At 47.7% G+C, this 22,692-nt stretch overlaps 1 protein-coding gene across 1 annotated transcript in view; it reads left to right on the top strand.

The window, feature by feature from the left end:
* The first annotated feature begins 5,343 nt into the window (after window positions 1-5,343).
* syne1b (spectrin repeat containing, nuclear envelope 1b) overlaps window positions 5,344-22,692 on the top strand; it is a 502,247-nt gene continuing 484,898 nt past the window's right edge. The window contains exons 1-2 of the mRNA XM_043696857.1: window positions 5,344-5,439; window positions 17,738-17,799. Coding sequence (XP_043552792.1) covers window positions 5,361-5,439; window positions 17,738-17,799 — 141 coding nt within the window. The 5' untranslated portion in view covers window positions 5,344-5,360. The remainder of the gene's footprint in view (window positions 5,440-17,737; window positions 17,800-22,692) is intronic.

Below are 22,692 nucleotides of genomic sequence, written 5' to 3'. Positions count from 1 at the left end.
CCGAAACAGCAGCCATCAGCTTAAGATGCTACACAATTGTTCACTGTTTGCTAAAGCTCTAACTGAACTTCTGAGCTGAATGATATCAGTGTAATAAGAACAAAAGACTATTGAAATCTCTGTAACGTTTTAATATACTACAGTAAGTAGAAAGGGCTTGTTGTTCAATAACAGTATGGAAAATGTGACACTTAATCTCCTGCCATTGATTCTCGGTTTCCTGTTGCTTACTGACTAAAATTGTTGCTGTAACTGGGGAATATGTAAGTTGTGTTAATGTGGAGATATTTACTTTCGAACAAAAATATAAAATGATCTGCTTGACGTTGTGTTGAAGGGACAACTGTTGGGAAGCCCAAATGCCACGTGAGGATGCCTCAGTTTTTGGGGAAAATTTGAGAGGGGAAGCTGGGTGAGTGGAAAGGGAGTCAGGAGAGTGATGACCAGAACTCCTCTTACACAGGTAGAAAAGTGACTCCCACAGGAATAGCTTCCTGCCTAGAGATCATTGATAGCGTTCATTAGACACTAATTACTCCCTTCAAATGAAGCATTAAACCAAAGCCCTCTGAGGACACTATGCTGAATAAAGTCAGCTATCCCCACGGTCCTGGCTGATCCACATCACTGAAACAAATGTGAACTATGGTGACTGGGTGCCCAGCACTTTCCTGCCCGTGCACCCAATCTGGTGCCCATAATATTGGGGGTGAGTAAGGTGCACACTAGCTCAAACGCTCCTGGGCCTATTAACTGCAATGAAGGACCTCAATCCACATCTACTGCCTAAAAGAGGTGGGCAGTGGAAGCTGGGCGACAGTGGGAGGCAGGGGTCAACTTCACTCCCTACCTCCCCATCTGACCTTCAACTCCTGTCCCCTGCTCCATAAGGTGGCTCATAAGGCGGCATGGTGGCTGAGTGGTTAGCTCACAGGGCCAGGAACCTGGGTTCAATTCCAGCCACGGGTGATTGAGTGAAGTTTGCACATTCTCCCCGTGTTTGCGTGGGGTTCCTCCGGGTGCTTGGGTTTCTTCCCACACTCCGAAGACGTGCAGGTCAGGTGAATTGACCATGCTAAATTGCCATAGTGTTAGGTCCGTTAGTCGGGGGTAAATGTGGGGGGGGCTAGGTTGTTCTTCAGAGGGTCGGTGTGGACTTGTTGGGCCGAATGGCCTTTTTCCACACTGTAGGTAATCTAAGGTGGCTAATTTCCCTCCCCCGCAATCTGGGAAGCCCTGTGTAGTGTCTATGACTCCTTTCCTTGGGGCTGTTTGCATCCCCAGTGGGTGGTAACTGCAGGGTTCTGGTGCTGCAGCAACTGTAGCTCTTGGGCACAGGTTTTATTGGAGGCTGGAGGACTGCCCTCAGCTTTTTCAGGCCATCCACAGTGTATTAAAGTCAGAGCAGAGTGGGGACCTCTCCATCTTAGGTTGGTGCTGTTTTCCCCGGAGCATCGGAGGCTGAAGGACGAGTAAACAAGAAAGGCACACAGACTCATCGAATCTTACTAAAATCTGAAGGGAGGGGGCTCGTATCAAAATTGGGAGAGCTGTCTCACAGACTGGTCAAGTATCAGCCTGACGTGTTCATACCCAAGGAGTCATACTTTACAGACAATAGCTGAGGCACCACACAGAACTTATAGAGGTTTATAAAATCATGAGGGGCTTTTCCCAGAGGTGGGGGAGTCCAGAACTAGAGGGCATAGGTTTAGGGTGAGAGGGAAAAGATTTAAAAGGGACGTAAAGGGCAACTTTTTCACACAGAGGGTGGTACGTGTATGGAATGAGCTGCCAGAAGAAGTCATAGTGTCATAGAGATATACAGCATGGAAACAGATCCTTCGGTCCAACCCGTCCATGCCGACCAGATATCCCAACCCAATCTAGTCCCAGCTGCCAGCACCCTCCATTATTCAGTGTTGGAGGCTGCTACAATTGCAGCATTTAAAAGGCATCTGGATGGGTGTATGAATAGGAAGGGTTTAGAGGGATATGGGCCAGGTGCTGGCAAGTAGAACTAGATTAGGTTAGGATATCTGGTCGACATGGACGAGTTGGATTGAAGTGTCTGTTTCCGTGCTGTACATCTCTATGACTCTATGACTCCATCTCCCACTCTCTCCCACCCAAGGATCTTGGGTCTGACCTCTCCTTCCTCCCTGATATCTCCGATCCCACATTTTGAACCGGTGTGAGCAGTGAGAGATGGGCTGTTCAGGACGAGAGTAGGGAGGTCCCAGTCTTTAGAATGCTGCTTCCCTGCTTCAGGCCATACCACACAGCGATTTGTTGCCAGTGACCCGTGGTTTCCCCGACCCAATCCGAAGCTTCCTTCTCACAGGCCTCCATTTCCCACGCGTCCCTCCGGGTGTCCCGAAAGGTGAAAGGTCAGAGTTCAGTCGCTGAGCATTACTCCTCTTCCCCGCCCCCACAAAATCAATGTATTTGGAGGAAGTGAATTACTAGCTGACTTGAAAGGACCGAAGCCGGATGTGTGACCTGGCCTCGACTGAGGGACGAGTAAACAAGAAAGGCACACACAGACCCATCGAATCTTACTAAGATCTGAGGGGAGGGGGCTTGTATCAAAATTGGGAGAGCTGTCTCACAAACTGGTCAAGTATCAGCCTGACGTGTTCATACCCAAGGAATCATACTTTACAGACAATAGCTGCGGCACCACCATCAGTATCCCTGTACATCCTGCCTCACTGACAGGACAGACTCACCAGAGGTGGTCGATAGTTGAAATGGTTTTATCCCAGGAGTCCTCAACACTGACTCCCGATTCCATGATGGCATCAGGGTCAAGTATGGGCAAAGACACCGTCTGTAGTCCCCACCCCTCGGCTAATGAGCGAGGTTTCGTCCCTGTTGAACAGGGAGGAAGCACTGAGCATGGCAAGGGGACAGAAGGTACTCTGGGTGGGAGATTTCAAATGCCCACCACCAAGAGTGGCTCTGCAGCAGCACCACTGATCGAGCTGGTCCTCAGGGACATAGTTGCTAAACTAGGTCTGTGGCCCTCCACCCCCAGCCTGATCCCATCGCCTTCCACCCCAGACAGGCAGCATCTGCAGTGTTCTGATGAGTGAAGGAGGAGAGTCAAACTTTCAGCCCGTGATAAGCCTGACTCCAAGCCTCAGGCTCTCCAGCAGCCAGAAGGCCTCTGAACCAAGAGTGGAGGCAGCCAGCTGTGGGGGGGGGAGGGGCTGGTGGAGAGAGTGCGTCTTGTGGGGGGGGGGGGGAGGCGGCATACTGTGATGGCCTGGCACAACAGATGCTCCCTTTCCCTCCGGCACCCTGGACAAATGAAGGCCCCGTGAGCCACATAAACACGGGTGGATATTATCCAGGGGACAGGGGATGGTAGTGGGGCCTGCTGTCAGAGACCATACTTCCTGCAGGAGCAAAGCAGAGCTGGGGGCAACAGAATGGTAGGAGGGGAGTTTGGCAAGGTTGACAGGGCGAGTGAGAGGTCAGAGACAAGAGGAGATCAGAAGGAGGCTCAGAAGCCTTGAGTGGTGGGAAATTGAAGCTGGTGACCACTGTCTTAATGGAGAGTGGGTGAAATTGGATCCAGCAGATAGATAGCTAACCTCTGACCCCCAGGATCCAGGAGTCCTCATTTTCCTTTCGCTGCTGGAATTATCCAGGGTCCGCTCCTATCGGGAGGTGGACCGCCTAGTGGTTTTATTGCAGGAGTGTTAATCCAGAGACTGAAGTAATGTTCCGGGTACCTGGTTTCAAATCCTACCTTGGCAGATGGGGGAATTTGAAACAAATATTTTTTTTTAAATCTAGAATTAATCATCTAATGATGACCGTGAATCCATTGCCATCTGGTTCACTAGTGTTCTTTAGGGAAGGAAATCTGCCGTCCTTACCTGGTCTGGCCTACATGTGACTGCAGATTCACAGCAATGGGGTTGACTTTTAACTGCCCTCTGGGCATTTAGGGATGAGCAATAAATGGCGGCCTAGTAAGGGTGACGCCCTAATCCTGTCAATGAATTTAAAAATAACTGGCACATTGGGCATGGAATCTTATTGTAACTAAATTGTCAGCGCTCCTCCTTCTGGGAGTGGGTCACCTGCCCAACTCAGTTAAAGATGGGCCTGAGGCAGGTTTAAGACAGAATTCAGAACTTAGTGACATCCACATCTGTCCCAAACCCTCTCGACTCAAGGAGTTAAAATCTCTGCCATCCCAGTCTCTTGAAGACTTGTGCTGCCTTATGTTGCAAATATCCGAGCTCATACCCCTCTGGCATTAGTGGCCCAGAATATTAAAATAATTGATCACAGTACTCCTTATGTTATGGATAAATGGAGCGATTACCAGGTCAGCCGTGATCTAACTGAATGATAGGACGGCTTTGAGGAGCTGATTGGTCTCCTCCTGTTCTAAATCTATAAATATGAGGTAAAACCATGAGTGGTCAGACTGCAAATTATAGCTTTAAATCACCATTTGCAGTAACCCATTGATGTAGTGGATACAGAAGGTATTACAGTAGATGGTATCTCAGTCAGTTTGTGGATTATAAATGCTGCAGTCATTACAGGGTTCCCAGTTCACATTCCGAGCGTGTGAGCTGAATTCAAGATTTCTGTTAGTCCCACGTTTTGAATTTGATGTGTCAAAGAGAAAGAGAGATGAAAATAGTGCGTCGGTTTTTTCCCACCCCCGCCCCCCCACCTTTGGCGTGTGAGAATGCACTCATTCTGCATCCCTGCAACAGGAGGCGCACTGTGGAAGCTTGTGGGAGCGATGTGAAGGGGTGAATTCTGTAGCAAATCCTGCCTGAGATGTGTTTCAGTCGAGCTATCACTGCAGCAGGAATACCAGCCCGCTGTCAGTCTTCTGCAGTCGGTGCTCAGGCTGTGTGTCTGTGTGAGTGTGTGTGTGTACGTCCCTGGACAAAGTCTGCTCAGAGTCCATCTGCCCGATGACTGGAGCTCTCTGACTGTCACGGTGACAAGAGGCAGTATCCTCCCGGAATGTCGGATTAATGCCTGTTACTTTCGGATCTAAGGCTTCGGGGTGTGGGGGGAAAGCTGCAGTGACATCGCCTCGGATCAAGCCCCTGGCGTGGTGAGAAAGTGGTTGGATTCGCCGGACTCCCCACCCCATCTCATCTTTCACAGAAACTGGGCGGGAGGAAGTCAGGAATTAAAAATCCCACTCAGCACCCGCCTGGGGTCACTCTGCACGTCCATGGAGGGGGGGGAGACACCGCGCAGGTGAGACCACGCAGGAGGACGTTCCCGCAGAATCAAACCCCGCCCCTCCCTCGGGGATCATTGGAATTTTAAAACATTTTACCGATTCATTGCAAGATGCGTCACACATAATGGCCAGCTGCAAAGGAGTCTCTGGCAAGAGGGTGACATCACTGAACCTAGTGACTGGATTCTTTCAGTATCTCCACGGTAAGTTGTCAATACGGCTGCTTCTGCTGAGGCTTTATAAAACCGTGTACTCACTTGGATGTGTGGCGTCCCCTCAGCAAGTGTAAGTGCCAGCACAGCCCAGCTCTCGGTGTGCAGTCTAGCTGAGGGCTTCAGTAGAATCGCGTTTTCACGGTCCTAGTGAAATACAGTCCAGCATTACGAACTAAAGACGACTGGTTAATGAAGCAGACTTTGCTTTATTTTAAAACACAGCCAGAAAAGTGCAAAGTGGAACCCAGTTGCTAAAATCAGGAGCTATCACTGAACCCAGTGGTGTTTTATCACTGAACCCAGTGGTGTTTTATCACTGAACCCAGTGGTGTTTTATCACTGAACCCAGTGGTGTTTTATCACTGAACCCAGTGGTGTTTTATTCCTGGGCACAGTGGTGTTTTATCACTGAACCCAGTGGTGTTTTATCACTGAACCCAGTGGTGTTTTATTCCTGGGCACAGTGGTGTTTTATCACTGAACCCAGTGGTGTTTTATTCCTGGGCACAGTGGATGCAGTATTCCACTTCCCTCCTGATTCTAACAGAAGCCTGTTGAAGGGCTTATGCCCGAAATGTCGACTCACCTGCTCCTCGGATACTGCCTGACCGGCCGTGCTTTTTCAGCACCACACTCTCAATTCTGATTCTAACAGAAGCCTCACTAATGCATGAGAAGGCTTTTGCAGTTTTATTTACCTTTCACAAACCCTGTGAGGCATCAGCACAGTCCCAGGACTGTCTCTGCCCTAGGCTACACTGCTGGCGTGAACTCACCCCACTGTGGGGGGGGGGGGGGGGTTTGTTAGGAACTTGCACTATTTATATGGTGTTCCAGGACCAGGGGGCTCCTTGGACCTACAAAGTATTACTTCTGCTTTAAACGAAGGGTCGGTCAGGAATCAGTCTTCTTCCAGATAGATCTTCAGCCCATCTGCAGTCTCGATCCCACTTCACATGGAATCCTGTTTGATCATTGCCCCTGAGCTTACTGAACCAAAGCTCTAGGATTGAGAGTGCCTTGATTTTAAAATTCACATCTTCAAGATGGGTGGCACGGTAGCTCAGTGGTTAGCACTGCTGCCTCACAGTGCCAGGGACCTGGGTTTGATCTCTGCCTTGGGTGTCTGTGTGGAGATTGCACATTTTCCCTGTGTCTGCGTGGGTTTCCTCCCTCAGTCCAAAGATGGGCAGGTCAGGTGAATCGGCCATGCTAAATTGCCCATAATGTTAGGTGCATTAGTCAGGGCTAAATGTATGGTTGGGGAATGGGTCTGGGTGGATTACTCTTCAGAGGGTCAGTGTGGACTTGTTGGGCTGAAGGGCCTGTTTCCACACAGTAGGAATTGTATTCTAATCATTTCGAAGCACCTTTATACCCTATGTCAGTCATCTGATGCATCCTCATTTTCAACACTCATCTAATTCTGGCCTGTTTCATTTCTCATATTTTAATGGCTTCACCATAGGCAGCCCCAGGCTGAGAAATTCCTTCTCTTTGCTTGTCCAAATGTCTCCAACTTGTTTAGAAAATTAATTCACAAGATGTAGGTGTCACCAGCTAGGGCAGCACATATTACCCCATTCCTAATCACATAAAGGGGAGTTGAGAGTCAACCACATCGCTGTGGGTCTGGAGTCACATGTAGGCCAGACCAGGTAAGTGTGGCAGATTTCCTTCCCTGAAGGGAATGAGTGAACCAGATGGGTTTTTTCCCAATAACTGGCAATGGTAATTAATTCCAAGTTTTTATCAAATTCAAATTCCGCCATCAGCCATGGTGGGATTTGAACCCAGGTCCCCAGTTTAATGATCATACCATTAGGCCATTGCTGCCCCACTAGGTAATACCACTAGGCCATCTCTCTCCTTTCTTATGACCCTCGTGCACAATTGTCTTCTCATGTGGCTCGGTCTCTGAATATACTTCTGTGAAGCATCTTGGGATGATTTACGAAGGTGCAATGTGAATGCAAGTTGTTGATTCCAGAGAATGGAGGAACTAAGAAGGAAATTAAGGTCAGTGGGTGAGCAAAGAAGCTTCTTGACCTTTCAACACCATTGAGGTTGGGCTTTTGCGGGTTCCCCCTTCCCTGCTCCCAGGAACCTTCGATGTCCACTTCCTTATTCGGCTTGGGGACAGTCCACAGGGCATTGGCCTAAGAGTTTTGATTGCTCAGCAACCTCAGCTCGCAGCTGGTTCCTCTTCTCAGCATGATAGCTAAAGCCAAGTTTGACTGCCCCACGCGCCCCACCGACCTTATGGAGTTGTCCATGACCTGCTCTGTCCAACCAGCCCTCTGCAACTCTTCAATCGTCTACTCTTGTCTTCAACATCGCTCTACCCATTCACCATATGAGTAGGTGGCTCAGAGCTCGATGTGAGAGACCTGGCATCTTCTGGTTTCTGTGACTGAGTCAGTTCACCTTTCTGACTCTCCCGTTCACATTGAGTCTGAATTCTAAGATTAAAATCACTCAGTCTCATGTACGGAGAGTTAAACTCAAGAGGATTAAAGGTCAGGGTTAGACTTACCCACTCCACTGGGCACTTGAGCACAACTCAAAACAGTCAAAAGTGAACCTGCTCTTTTGTGTCAATCAGACATCCCAAGGCACAGGGGTGGGTTGCTGTTGTTGTTATTGAGAGAATTGTTGACCATTGATTCATTGCTACTCAGTTATGGCTTCTGCCAATATATTGCCAAGGCTGGTAGCATTATGGTGTATGACTAAACTAGGAATTGCTACAATTGGGAAGGTGCACCGATTCTTGAACTCCACTCCTCCTGATGTGCCCACTTATCTGTCTGATGAACTCAGGTTAACTGACCAGGTTCCTGTATTTAATAGGAACTACTGAGTATTACAAATAAATATGTTCTATCTACAGGTAAACAGAATTGTGATTGGATTAACACACAACTCAGCTTCTACCTCGGGACCCTCCAACCACACAGCATCAATGTGGATTTTACCAGTTTCCTCATTTACCCTCCCCTCACCGTATTCCAGTGCCAACCTTCCAACTCGACACCGCCTTCATGAACTGTTCTACCTGTCCATCTTCCTACCCACCTCTCCACACCACCCTCCTCTCCGACCTATCACTATTACCCCCATCTCCATCTACCTACCATATTCCCAGCAACCTTCCCCCCGCCCCATCCCCTCCCATTTATCTCTCCATATCCCTCGACTCACAGCCTCATTGCTGATGAAGGGCTCTCGCCCAAAACATTGATTCTCCTGCTCCTCGGATGCTACCTGACCTGCTGTGCTTTTCCAGCACCATACTCTCGACTCTGATCTCCAGCATCTGCAGTCCTCACTTTCTCCTATATAACTCTGTTTGTTGAAACTCTAGGCCCCTTTAAAATCCCTAGACACATGCACACCACAACACACACATGCATAGACACATCCGCACAGACACATACACACATACACACACTCACACACAGACACATGCATACACATAGACACATATGCACACGCACACACAGACATGTGCATTAATGCATGCACACACACTCACAGAGACATGTGCACATACAGGCACTTATGCACATACAGGCACTTATGCACACACATGTACACACATGCACGCACATGCACTCACACACACACACAATCAGACATATGCACACACACACTCACAGACACATGTACACACATGCACACACACACACACAGACACATGCACACTCATGGACACACACACAGACTCACAGACACATGCACACACGTACACCCCTACACACACCCACTCACAGACACATGTACGTGCACACACACACACACTCACAGACACATGTATGCACGCACAGACACACATACACACTCAGACACATACACACACACTCACAGATACATGCACACACATACACCCCTACACACACCCACTCACAGACACATGTACGTGCACACACACACACACTCACAGACACATGTATGCACGCACAGACACACATACACACTCAGACACATGCACACACACACACACACTCACAGATACATGCACACACATACACCCCTACACACACCCACTCACAGACACATGTACGTGCACACACACACACACTCACAGACACATGTATGCACGCACAGACACACATACACACTCAGACACATGCACACACACACACACACTCACAGATACATGCACACACATACACCCCTACACACACCCACTCACAGACACATGTACGTGCACACACACACACACTCACAGACACATGTATGCACGCACAGACACACATACACACTCAGACACATACACACACACTCACAGATACATGCACACACATACACCCCTACACACACCCACTCACAGACACATGTACATGCTCACACACACACATTGCAGACAAACAAATAAGCCCTGGGTGTTCTAGAGGGAGGAAAAGATACTGGGAAATCACAGTTCAATAGCACCAGTCCAAGGCTTTTCCTCTTTTTTCTCCCCAAAACTTTCTGTTCTCTGACCTCATACCTTCCAGGATCCTTCAATTCATTCATGGACATGAGGGGATTTGCACACTAATTGTTTAGTTTCACAGAGACTGGTGTGAGGCAACAGCTTCTATCAAATGCTGGGAGAAAATAAGTGTCTGTCTCCAGGCTCAAGTTACTTCACTCCTGCTTCTTCCAGTGTGGAGACCTTGGGCCTCTGTATTGTTCACACACACCAAATGTTCACCTGCCCAGAACCAATCAGAGCGCGATTGTCAGGCTGATGATCTCTGGCATTCACAATTGTTCACGATTGCACAAACCAATCAGAAATCTGTTGCTGGTCAAATCTTACTCAACACAGCCTGGTACTGGTCGGCATGGACGGGTTGGACCGAAGGGTCTGTTTCCATGCTGTACATCTCTATGACTCTATGACTGTATGTCACTTATCTCTCCTCCCTCACTCCTTGCAAAGCAGCAGTGTGAACACAGCTCACAATGAGTCCCAGTAACTGGGTTTTTAAGGTGCAGCAATTCCTTACATAGTCTATTGGCTTCAAAAACAGTTCTTTTGCTGTTTTAGTCCACAGTGAAAAATAAATAAAGATAAATGATGTGACCTTGACAGAATGATAATCTAGAGACATATGTACAAATGCCAACATGGAAGCTGGAATGTTTAGACTTGATGGATGAACATATTGAAAATGGAAAGTTGCTGTTGTCATTATTGCTAAAATGGTTGACCAGTGGTTCATTGCTACTCAGTCACAGCTTCTGCCAATATTTTGCAGAGGCTGGTAACATTATGGGATATGACTAAACTAGGAATTGTTACAACCCACATAGGAAAGTCCACCGATTCATGAATAATGGAGTGGGTTAATAACCCATTTTGTTTTGAAGTCCTTTGGGGACTATCTTTAACTGGAGTTGAAGACCAACATCAATGTGGTTGATCCTTAAATCCATCAGAAATGATCTCACGAGCCAATCAGTTCAGGACAGTCAAGTAGTAGTCTAGGTAATCAGTCAACACACACCCTGCTAAAATTTGGCAATCATTATTGCCTCGATCGAACTGAAAGTCTATAGAGCAATGGTCCTGCCCAATCTGCTGTCAAGGCTTGGATTGTGTAACAGTGTCATGCGAAGAGAATCAACCACTTTCACTTACATTGACTTCAGGAGCACCTGACTTCGAATGACAAGGCCAAATATCAGAAAGTAAGGTACCCACTCAAACCTGATACGCCAGGCATCCCCATCATATCGAGGCAGTCACAGTTGAATGGGGTGTGGTCCCGTAGCCAGAATGTCTGGTGCCCCCATTGCAGGGGCAAAGCCTCTCTGGAGAGCCTGAGTCTGGCTTGTGTTCCCATGGGTGGTCAGAGGGAGTGGTACCCCCAGTCACTGAACACTTTACTTGGTCTCCAGGCAGTTTGCAGCAGGACCCTCAGATCTAGCTTTAGCAATCAGCTATGTTCCCAGTGGAACCTGAGCAAAACCCCTCTGATACGCTCATTTCTGCCTTCTAGGTGGAACAAGATTGTAAGTACAATCGATGATTTGTTTTCAGATCTACGGTTAGTCATTTCTCTGTTCATTCTCAGATTTCACTGGTTTATTGTTACTTTAACACCTTTACCCTGCCCTGCTTTATTATAAGAAATTTCACAACAGCCAGAAACCTCTTGTGAGGCACCTTCTCTCATCATTAAAGCCCTCCAGTGCAGAGTGAGGCCATTCAGCCCATTGGATCTGCACCGACCCTCCGAAGAGCGTCCAGACCCAAGCCGCCATCCTATCCCCATACTTGCGCATTACCCATGGCTAGGTTTGACATGCTTGTACGCTGTGGGTAATTTAGCATGACCAGTCCACCCAACCTGCACACCCCTGGACACGATAAGCAATTTAGTGTGGCCAATCCACCCAACCTGTACATCTTTGGACTGTGGGAGGAAACCAGAGCACCCGGAGGAAACCCACGCAGACACAGGGAAAATGTGCAAACTCTACACAGACAGTCATCCGAGGCTGGAATCGAACCCAGGTCCCTGCAACTGTGAGGCAGTCGTGCTAACCATTTAGTTTCTGAGTGTCCAGTTACTTCACCACAACGGGCACACCATCTGAATAAATCTGCTCGAGGTCAGAGAGCTTCCGCCAGGCTGAGGCTATCAATCAGGGAGATGATGAATGTTGTATTGCAATAAACATCTACAGCATTTGATATCTTTTCAGGTAGTTATGGATACAGGGAGACTGGAAGGTGGTTGCAATGATCTTACTCGTGTCAGAGCTGACAGAATGACCAGAACCAGCTCACGGTCTCTAACATCTTCCCAAACTTGTAAAAGTCTCCAAAAGGCTGTGGAAAAAAAAGTGCTGCTTTCCGCAGTCAAAGCTCGTTGTAACAGGAATTATTTCTGGGCCTGTTATTTTTATCTCCTGACATCTTACAGTTATATTATCAAGGGAATCACTTGCTTTTTTATTTTTCGCTTACTAACGCTGTCCAAAAGGAAGTCTTTTGCTGCTCCCAGTATCTTTTGTAGCAAATGCCTCTAATTTCTCCTTTTGTCACTTAAGGAGACATTTCGACTTGGAATTTTTTTTGAAACCCCCATTAACCTTTAAGAAGTAAAAGAGGGTACTCTCGAAGCTGATTTCTGAGCAAGTGGTCAACCAATGGAACAGACTTCCTCGTGAGATTCTGGAAATGGGTATTGTTGATTCATTGAAATGCTAATTAGCTAGGTTTCTCACAGAAAATGCTATTTTGGGATGCAGTGTATGAGCAGCTTGAATTTATAAAGCACCATTCACAACCTTTTATGCATTCAAAGCACTTTACAGTCAATATATGTCTTTAAATTGCAACCAGTTGTAATGTAAGGAAAGAAGGCAGCCAATATATGTACAATAAGGTCCCATGAACAGCAATTAAATACCTCTTTTAGATATTGGTTGAAGAATTCTTGTTGACCCGGACATCATAACTCACTTCTGAGAGCGGCACAGGATTGCCAACATCCACCTTAGAGCGTGGCACGTAGCTTGGTTTCGCACCTTGAATGACGGACAGCACCTCCCACAATGCAGTGCTCCCTCAGTACTTACACTGGAGTATCAGCCTGGATTATAGGCTCTTTGCTCTGGAGTAGGATTTGAACCCATGACTGTAAGGAGAATTATACCGTTTCTTCAGGTATCATTAGTGAGAGTAGGAGAGCTAAGTCCTGGTGGTATGAAATCACATGGGACTGCAGCCTGGTTCCATAGGGATCCAGAGAAGGTGTCTTGTCTTATGACTCTCTCTATACAGTTATGTTCAATTCAGCCTGCTCTTGTTCATTCACAAGAGTGTAGAGCTCACATAGAATCATTGACATAGAGTCTTAGAGACGTACAGAACAGAAACAGAACCTTCGCTCCAACTTGTCCATGTCGACCAGATACCCTAAATTAACCTAGTCCCATTGGCTTTCATTTGGCCCATAAACCTCTAAACCCTTCCTATTTGTGTACCCATTTGGATGTCTTTTCAATTTTGCAATTGTACCAATCTCCACCACTTCCTCTGGCAGCTCATTCCATACATGCACCACCCTCTGAGTGAAAATGTTGCCGTTCAGGACCTTTTTAAATCTTTCCCCTCTCACCCTTAACCTATGCCCTCTAGTTTTGGACTTCCTTGGCTATTCACTCTATCCATGCCCTTCATGATTTTATAAACCCCTATAAAGTTACCCCTCAGCCTCCGACGCTCCAGGGAAAACAGCCCCAGCCTCTTCAGCCTCCCCCTGTAGTTCAAATCCTCCAACCCAGGCAACATCCTTGTAAATCTTTTCTGCCACCCTTTCAACTTTCACAATGTCTTTCCTATAGCAGGGAGATCAGTATTGAATGCGGTGCTCCAACAGTGGCCTAACCAATGTCCTGTACAGCCGCAACATGACCTCCCAACTCCTGTACTCAATGCTCTGACCATAGAGTCATAGAGATGTACAGCATGGAAACAGACCCTTCGGTCCAACCTGTCCATGCCAACCAGATATCCCAACCCAATCTAGTCTCACCTGCCAGCACCCGGCCCATATCCCTCCAAACCCTTCCTATTCATATACCCATCCAAATGCCTCTTAAATGTTGCAATTGTACCAGCCTCCACCACTTCCTCTAGCAGCTCATTCCATACCCATATCATCCTCTGTGTGAAAAAATTGCCCCTTAGATCTCTTTTATATCTTTCCCCTCTCACCCTAAACCTATGCCCTCTAGTTCTGGACTCCCCAATCCCAGGGAAAAGACTTTGTCTATTTACCCTATCCAAGCCCTCCTAATTTTGTAAACCTCTATAAGGTCACCCCTCAGCCTCCGATGCTCCAGGGAAAACAGCCCCAGCCTGTTCAGCCTCTCCCTATAGCTCAAATCATCCAACCCTGGCAACATCCTTATAGATCTTTTCTGAACTCTTTCAAGTTTCACAACATCTTTCCGATAGGAAGGAGACCAGAATTGCTTGCAATATTCCAACAGTGGCCTAACCAGTGTCCTGTACAGTCGCAACATGACCTCTCAGCTTCTGTACTCAATACTCTGACCAATAAAGGAAACCATACCAAACACCTTCTTCACTATCCTATCTACCTGAAACTCCACTTTCAAGGAGCTATGAACCTGCACTTCAAGGTCTCTTTGTTCAGCAACACTCCCTCTGACCTTACCATTAAGTGTAGAAGTCTCTTTGTTCAGCAACACTCCCTCTGACCTTACCATTAAGTGTAGTGCTGCTTTCCCAAAATGCAGCACCTGGCATTTATCTGAATTAAACTCCATCTGCCACTTCTCAGCCCATTGGCCCATCTGGTCCAGATCCTGTTGTAATCTGAGGTAACCCTCTTTGATGTCCACTACACCTCCAATTTTGGTGTCATCTGCAAACTTACTAACTGTACCTCTTATGCTCACATCCAAATCATTTATGTAAATGACAAAAAGTAAGTAAAGCATACCTTCTTCATTATCCTATCTACCTGCGACTCTACTCTCAAGGAGCTATGAACCTGCAGTCCAAGGTCTCTTTGTTCAGCAACATTCCCCTGGACCTTATGTATAGGTCCTGCCCTGATTTGCCTTTCCAAAATGCAGCATCTCTCATTTATCTAAATTAAACTCCATCTGCCACTTCTCAGCCTATTGGCCCATGTGATCAAGGTCCCATTGTACTCTGAGGTAACCTTCTTTGTTGTCCACTACACCTCCAATTTTGGTGTCATCTGCAAACTTACTAACTATACCTCCAATGTTCACATCCAAATCACAGAGGGTGGTACGTATATGGAATGAGCTGCCAGAGGAAGTGGTGGAGGCTGGTACAATTGCAACATTTAAGTGGCATTTGAATGGGTATATGAATAGGAAGGGTTTTGAGGGATATGGGCCAGGTGCTGGCAGGTGGGACTAGATTAGGTTAGGATATCTGGTCGGCATGGATGGGTTGGACCGAAGGGTCTGTTTCCAAGCTGTACACCTATATGACTCCTAGGGAAAAGACACATGCTATTCACATTATGCATACCCCTGATGATTTTATAAATCTCTATAAGGTCAGTCTCAACCTCCTACACTCCAGTGAACAAAGTCCCAGCCTATCTAGCCTCTCCTTATAACTCAAGAAGCTTGACACCATCCAGGACAAAGTGCACTGCTTGATTGCCTTTCACCGCTGATGCTCGGTAGCGGCAGTGTGCACTATCTGCAAGATGCACTGGAGAAATTCACCAAAGATCCTCAAGAGAGCACCTTCCAAATCCATCACTTCTTCCAGCTCGAAGGACAAGGGCAGTAGATCAATGGGAACACCATCCCCTGCAAGTCTCTCCCCAGGCCACTCACCATCCTGACAGAAATATATCGCCATTCCTTCACTGTTGTTGTGTCAAACTCCTGGAATTCCCTCCCGAAGGGCATTGTGGGTCAACCCACAACACGTGGACTGCAGACGTTCAAGAAGACAGCTCACCCATACCTTCTGAAGGGCAACTGGGGATGGGCAATAAATGCTGGGCCCAGCCGCCGATGCTCATGTTTCCTGAGTGAATTTTAAAAGAGCAACAGTTAATACAGTGGTAGTTTGATTTGGAATTTGCAGTGTTAACATTTCACATGCGAACAGCAGCTGTGATTTATAAATCTCGAGAGGGGAAAAATATGCACTGGAATAAAATCAGCGATTGAAACAAAACCTGGCAGAAATCCGTGACAGGTTCAGCATGACTGTGAATAGAAATGGTTGAGGAGAAAGTGAGGTCTGCAGATGCTGGAGATCAGAGCTGGAAATGTGTTGCTGGAAAAGCGCAGCAGGTCAGGCAGCATCCAGGGAACAGGAGAATCGACGTTTCGGGCATAAGCCCTTCTTCAGGAATGGCTTCTTTCCTGAAGAAGGGCTTATGCCCGAAACGTCGATTCTCCTGTTCCCTGGATGCTGCCTGACCTGCTGCGCTTTTCCAGCAACACATTTCCAGCTGTGAATAGAAATGGACAGGTTGGAGACCTGTGTTAAAATGAGTCTCTGCTTGAAACAATTAACATTAAACTCACTTGTCCCCTTACAGGTACTGACTGACCTGTTGTCTGGTTATATTTTTGTTAATGCTAATTAGTTCGCTGAATTTAACTTGCTCTGCACGAATTCTTTGTCTGAATTCTCTGAAGTACAAATGCATGCTAACCAGCCAGCGCTGACAGAGACAAACAAAAACATTGTAATATGGAGTTCTTTGTTTATTTTGATTTTAATTCTGCTGCATTCTAACAAAAGAGGAGGGTAAAGTCTTTCTCTTCTATTGTGTTCTGTGAAGATAGATAAAATAAGATATTCTTGCTTGTATATTACCACTACACCTTGGTGTGCACTCCCGAATTACTTATTAAACCACTAATTACATTTGGAAATGTAGTCGCGATTATTTTGTGGGTGAAGATGGTAGCATACCAAGATCCCACAAATTTTACAAATGGCCAGTTAAGTTGGTGGCTAAGGGACAGACATTGACGAGCGTCCTGGGGATAACTCCTGTTAGCTGTTCAAAAATGTCACACCGTGGAATCTTTGTCAACTGACCGAGGAGGTAGATGGAGTCTGTGTGTAGTAACTGAACTGAAAAATGGCATGTCTGCCCTCAGTCCCTGCAATCGCTACAATGGCAATGTGCATGGGCTGCCCATTAGTCTGATTCTCATTCCCATTAATTTCCATGGTGGGAGACCGTTCAGCAAATCTCCCTAAAGCTGTGTTGGCAGATGATGGAGGCCACAGGAAGTGGTGGAGGCTGGTACAATTGCCACATTTCAAAGACACCTGGATGGGTGTATGAATAGGAAGGGTTTGGAGGGATATGGGCCAAGTGCTGGCAAATGGGGCTAGATTGGGTTGGGATATCTGATCCGCATGGACAAATTGGACCAAAGAATCTGTTTCCGTGCTGTATACCTCTATGGCTCTAAATTACTCTGGGTACAGGGAACTTGGAAGAGAGACCATCTTGATTCCCTTCACTGGGAGCTCTCACATCCTTACACTGACTATTGCAGGAGGCAGTTGGCATCCAGGCTCCCTGTCTCTAAGTCTTCCACCACACACAAATGTCATTCTAGTTCTGGCTCCTACTTTGCAATGTGGTTTACTCATGTAGCCATTAGCTGGTTACAAAAATTTGCAAACAAGTGCTAGCTTAAAGGTACTTCTTTGTTAGTGTGCAGCAATGTTCATGATCCCCCTTCTCGTATTTCTCACAACTGATCCGTCAATGTCTTACAGATGAGCAGGAAGCTGTACAGAAGAGAACTTTCACAAAGTGGATCAATTCTCACTTGGCCAAGGTAAGGAGCTATCAACTGCTCTCTTTATATCCTCGGTAAATCTACACACCTTGATGTTGGTTCGTCCACAAGGCTGGGGAGGAGGAAAATGTTTGACAACAGCAACTTGCAGGCATCAGGTATCCTGGGACACTTCAATATTCACCTGTCGGGTGACTCAGTGGTCAGCTCTGCTGCCTCATAGTGCCAGGGACCCGGGTTCAATTCCCACCTCGGGTGACTGTCTGTGTGGGGAGTTTGCACATTCTCCCTGTGTTTACGTGGGTTTCCTCTGGGTGCTCTGGTTTCCTCCCACAGTCCAAAAGAAGTGCAGGTTAAGTGAATTGGCCATGCTAAATTGCCCATAGTGTTATGTGCATTAGTCAGAGGGAGATGGGTCTGGGTAGGTTACTCTTTAGAGGGTCGATGTGGACTTGTTGAGCTGATGGGCCTGTTTCCACAGTGTAGGGAATCTAATCTAAAAACAAACTAACTCGCTCATATCTGTAGCTGTAGTTACTATTCACTGCTTTGACCTGATTGATGTGCTTGGGCCTGGAGGCTTGGTCTTATTCCTGTTACCTCAGTGATGGATAAATCTCATATCCCAATACCAAGATCTGTTAGTAACGGCAAACACCATATCTCCAAGTTGATAAGCAGTGGAGTTGAACTTGTGTGGAGTGGGCACGTCCCCGGTGGATCGTTCTTGCGTATATGACTGGCAAGAGGTTGGACTGACCTATCCCAAGGTGGTGAGTTGCAGGTTTGGAAGGTACTGTCTCAGCAAGTAACGTTCACGTCATACAAGTAGCAGACAATGACCATCTCCAACAAGAGAGAATCCAACCATCATCCCTGGGCATTCAGTGAAGTTACTGCACTGAATCTCACAGATGGTGCACACTGCTTTCATTGTGCGTAGCTGGTTAAGGGATGAAGTGTTACTAGGCTTAGATGCAGTGCCAATCAAGCGGGCTGCTGGCTGGTGTTCCTGAATGTTACTGAAGGTGCGCTCATCCAGGCAAACATTCCATCACAATCCTGACTTGTGCCTTGCTGTTGGTGGGCAGGTTTTAAGGAGTCAGGATTTGAGTTACTTGTTCCAGTATTCCTGGCCTCTGACCTGCTCTTGTAGTTACATTATTTATATGACTAGTCCAGTTCAGTTACTGGTCATTGGTAACCCCAGAGTTTTTGATAGTAGGTGATTCAGCAATGGTGTTACCACTGAATGTCCAGAGGTGATGGTTGGGTTCTCTCTTGTTGGAGATGGTCATCGCGTGGTACAGATGCTGGTGGGGCATGAATGTGACTTGCATCTTATCAGCCAGACCCTGAATGTTGTCTAGGTCTTGCTGCATATGAACATGGATTACTTCAGTATCTGAGTAATTCAACGTCACTCATTATGATTGTACACTCTGCCCCTGTTCATAAAGCCGAGGGTTCCGGATGCTTTATTAACCGTTCACTCCACCTGTCCTGCCACCATCAATGACCTGTGAACATACACACCCTGGACCCTCTGCTCTGGGACCCAGGTTTATAACTATACCCCCTATTTTACGTGGTCTTTCAATATTCTTCTGACTAAAGTGCATCCCTCACACTTCTCTTCATTTGCCACCTATCTACCCACTCCATCAATTTGTCAAATTCTTTGCAGAGTTCCACACTGTCTTATTCACAGTTTACAATTCTTATATGCATGACCTTGTCCTCATAACCCTCTTTCATCTGCCTTCCATTCTCCCCCTACACGTACCCCCCCCGCCCCACACCAACCACCACCAATTACAAACTGCACCCTACCCCCCCCAACCCCAATTCCAGCCTCAGGTAAAGATGGCTCTAATCCCAGTCACGGCAAAAAGAGGCCCCGGATCATGGCCATGGCTAAAGACAGCCATCATCTAGGCCTACTCCCGATCTTGGCCTTGTGTAGAGACAGCCCTAACCTGGCCTTGGTTAGAGGATGTCCCTGATCTTGGCTTAGGGTAGAGACAGCTCTATCTCGGCCTTGGTTAAAAGATGTCCTTGATCTCGGCCTAGTGTAGAGACAGCCCAAATCCCGGCCTTGGTTAAAACATGTCCCCGCTCTCGGCCTAGTGTTGAGACAGCTCTATACCGGCCTTTGTTAAAGGATGTCCCTGATCTTGGCCATGTGTCCTGGTCTTGGTTAAAGGATGTCCCTGATCGCAGCCTAGGATAGAGACAGCCTTAATCCTGGCATTGGTTGAAGGATGTCCCTGATCTTGGCCTGGGGTAGAGGCGGCCCTAGTCTTGACTTCTGATGAAGTAGGCCTCATGTAAAAGCAATTGACAATCCCAACCTGGGATAAAGCAGTTCCCAGTGACTCCCTCACACATTTACCTAACTGCCCGTTGCCCCTCCAAATGGAGGTTGCTTCTCTCCTACCCCTCTTGCTGATAGGCCCACAATCAAGCAAGCACAGATGAGAACTGGTCTCTGATTGGAGTAGCCCCTTCTCACCATCTCCTTCCATTCTCGTGATGTGGGCAACCTTTCTGTGATTGGTTGTGCCACGAGTGGAGGTTTCCGGGTGTTACAGGGACATTTGGATCTTGGGAGATTTGCCTGAGCTCCCTTTGGGCATTGCCTTAGACCGTTCTGTGAGGACATTCTGGGCAGCATCTCACGGGTACTTCTTGTTAACAAAACATGTGTGACCTTCCATGTCATGACCTGCCGGATGTGGGGGGTGGGCAACTCTTCACTTGGAGGTCAGCAATGGGTAGAAAATCAAGAGCACCATGCTGCAAAGCAAGAACCAAGTGAGAGTTGCACCTAGTATCTGAAAGGATTTCTGACCGGGGTTAAAGTGCAGTAGAAAGAGGGTAGGGGCCACTTTGAGAAGTGGACTTTTAATTCCACAATTCGGAAAGCCTCGACGTCCAATTCAGAACCCGGTTTGCTGCTCCTCTAGTATCGGTACGGGATTCGTATTCTCCAGCATCCGGTGTGTGTGTTGCTACGGAAACCGCTACCTCTGCTGCAATTACTGTTGCCGTGGAGATCACTCCCACAAAAGAATGCAGCACAGCGAGCAGAGGGTGGGCTCCTTGACGTTCATCTGTGGGCGTCATCAATTCACTTCCTGTTCTGATGTATCCCTCAAGGTCGTTTCTAATCCCTCAGCCGATTAGCAACACCCCTGCCTCCTCCCTTTTATGCACAAACTGAGGGCGATGATTGAGACTTGCAGATACCGAGGTATCATCCTTGCCAGATTGATGGGGAACCTGGTGATCAGGTAACCTGGCACTCTCCAGCTGACCATGTGAGTGCATGCTCAAGGAGATCCAATCCTTCCCCTCAGTGGGCCTCAGTATTGCCCGGTGTAAGTGGAGCTTGTATAAATATAGCCAAGTAGGCTCCACCCACAACGATGCAATGGTAACCAGGAAACCTGGCTCCGATGATGTTAGCTGTGCCATAACCTGGAGGTGGTGGTGTCTCCGAGGTAGTAATCTAAAGATTCATTAACATGGAGTCAAACCCCACCACAGTAGTTGTTGAAATCTGAATCCTAATTAATTAAATTGGGAATATAAAGCTGCTCAAAAAGTGTGGTGCTGGAAAAGCATCCCAGGAACAGGGAGAGTCAACATATCGAGCATAAGCTCTTCATCAGGAATGTGGGGAGGGACCCAAGGGGGCTGAGAGATAAATGGGGGGTGTTGGGGTGGGGGGAAGGTAGCTAGGAAGGTGATAGGTAGATGAAGATGGAGGGTGACGGTGATAGTCGGCGAGGAGGGTGGAGCGGATATTTGGGAAGGAAGGTGGACAGGTAGGACAGTTCAAGAGGGTGGTGCCGAGTTGGAGGGTTGGATCTGGGGGAGGGGAGATGAGAAAATAGGTGAAATCGACATTGATCCGTTGTGGTTGGAAGGTCCCAAGGCGGAGGATGAGGCGTTCTTCCGTCAGGCATCGTGTGGTTAGAGTTTGGTGGTGGAGGAAGCCCAGGACTTAAGGTCAATATCTCCTCCTCCTTGGATGCTGCCTGACCGGCTGTGCCTTTCCAGCACCACAATTTTTGACTCTGATCTCCAGCATCTGCAGTCCTCACTTTCTACCAGCATAAAGCTGCTCTCAGAGACGGTAACTGTGAAAATCCATCCATGTTACTCACGTTGTGTGGGAAGGAAATCCTCCATCTTTACTTGGTGTGGCCTACATGTGACTGCAGGCCCACAGCAAGATGGCTGACTCTTAACTGCCCTCTGAAGCAGCTCAGGGTTCCGTCAACAGCAATTAGGATGGAGGCTTGAGTAGGATGTCTGAGTTGACAGGCCATGGGATGGGCACCGTGGGCAGGGGACAGGAAAGGTGCTTTATTGTGAGAAATTCTGAGATTTCATTGGACTCATGCCAACCCCGGAAAGTTCAGATTGGTGCATATGGAACTTTCTGCACACATAGGCACACGAACACAGACACACACACACGCACAGCCACACACACACGCACAGCCACACACACACGCACAGCCACACACACACGCACAGCCACACACACACGCACAGCCACACACACACGCACAGCCACACACACACGCACAGCCACACACACACGCACAGCCACACACACACGCACAGCCACACACACACGCACAGCCACACACACACGCACAGCCACACACACACGCACAGCCACACACACACGCACAGCCACACACACACGCACAGCCACACACACACGCACAGCCACACACACACGCACAGCCACACACACACGCACAGCCACACACACACGCACAGCCACACACACACGCACAGCCACACACACACGCACAGCCACACACACACGCACAGCCACACACACACGCACAGCCACACACACACGCACATACACACACCCACGCACATACACACAGGCACACACACACG

Source organism: Chiloscyllium plagiosum, chromosome 9, assembly GCF_004010195.1.
Source record: "Chiloscyllium plagiosum isolate BGI_BamShark_2017 chromosome 9, ASM401019v2, whole genome shotgun sequence".
Classification (NCBI taxonomy): domain Eukaryota; kingdom Metazoa; phylum Chordata; class Chondrichthyes; order Orectolobiformes; family Hemiscylliidae; genus Chiloscyllium; species Chiloscyllium plagiosum.
The sequence above is the reverse complement of the archived record's forward strand: the minus strand, read 5'-3'. Positions and strand labels throughout refer to the sequence as shown.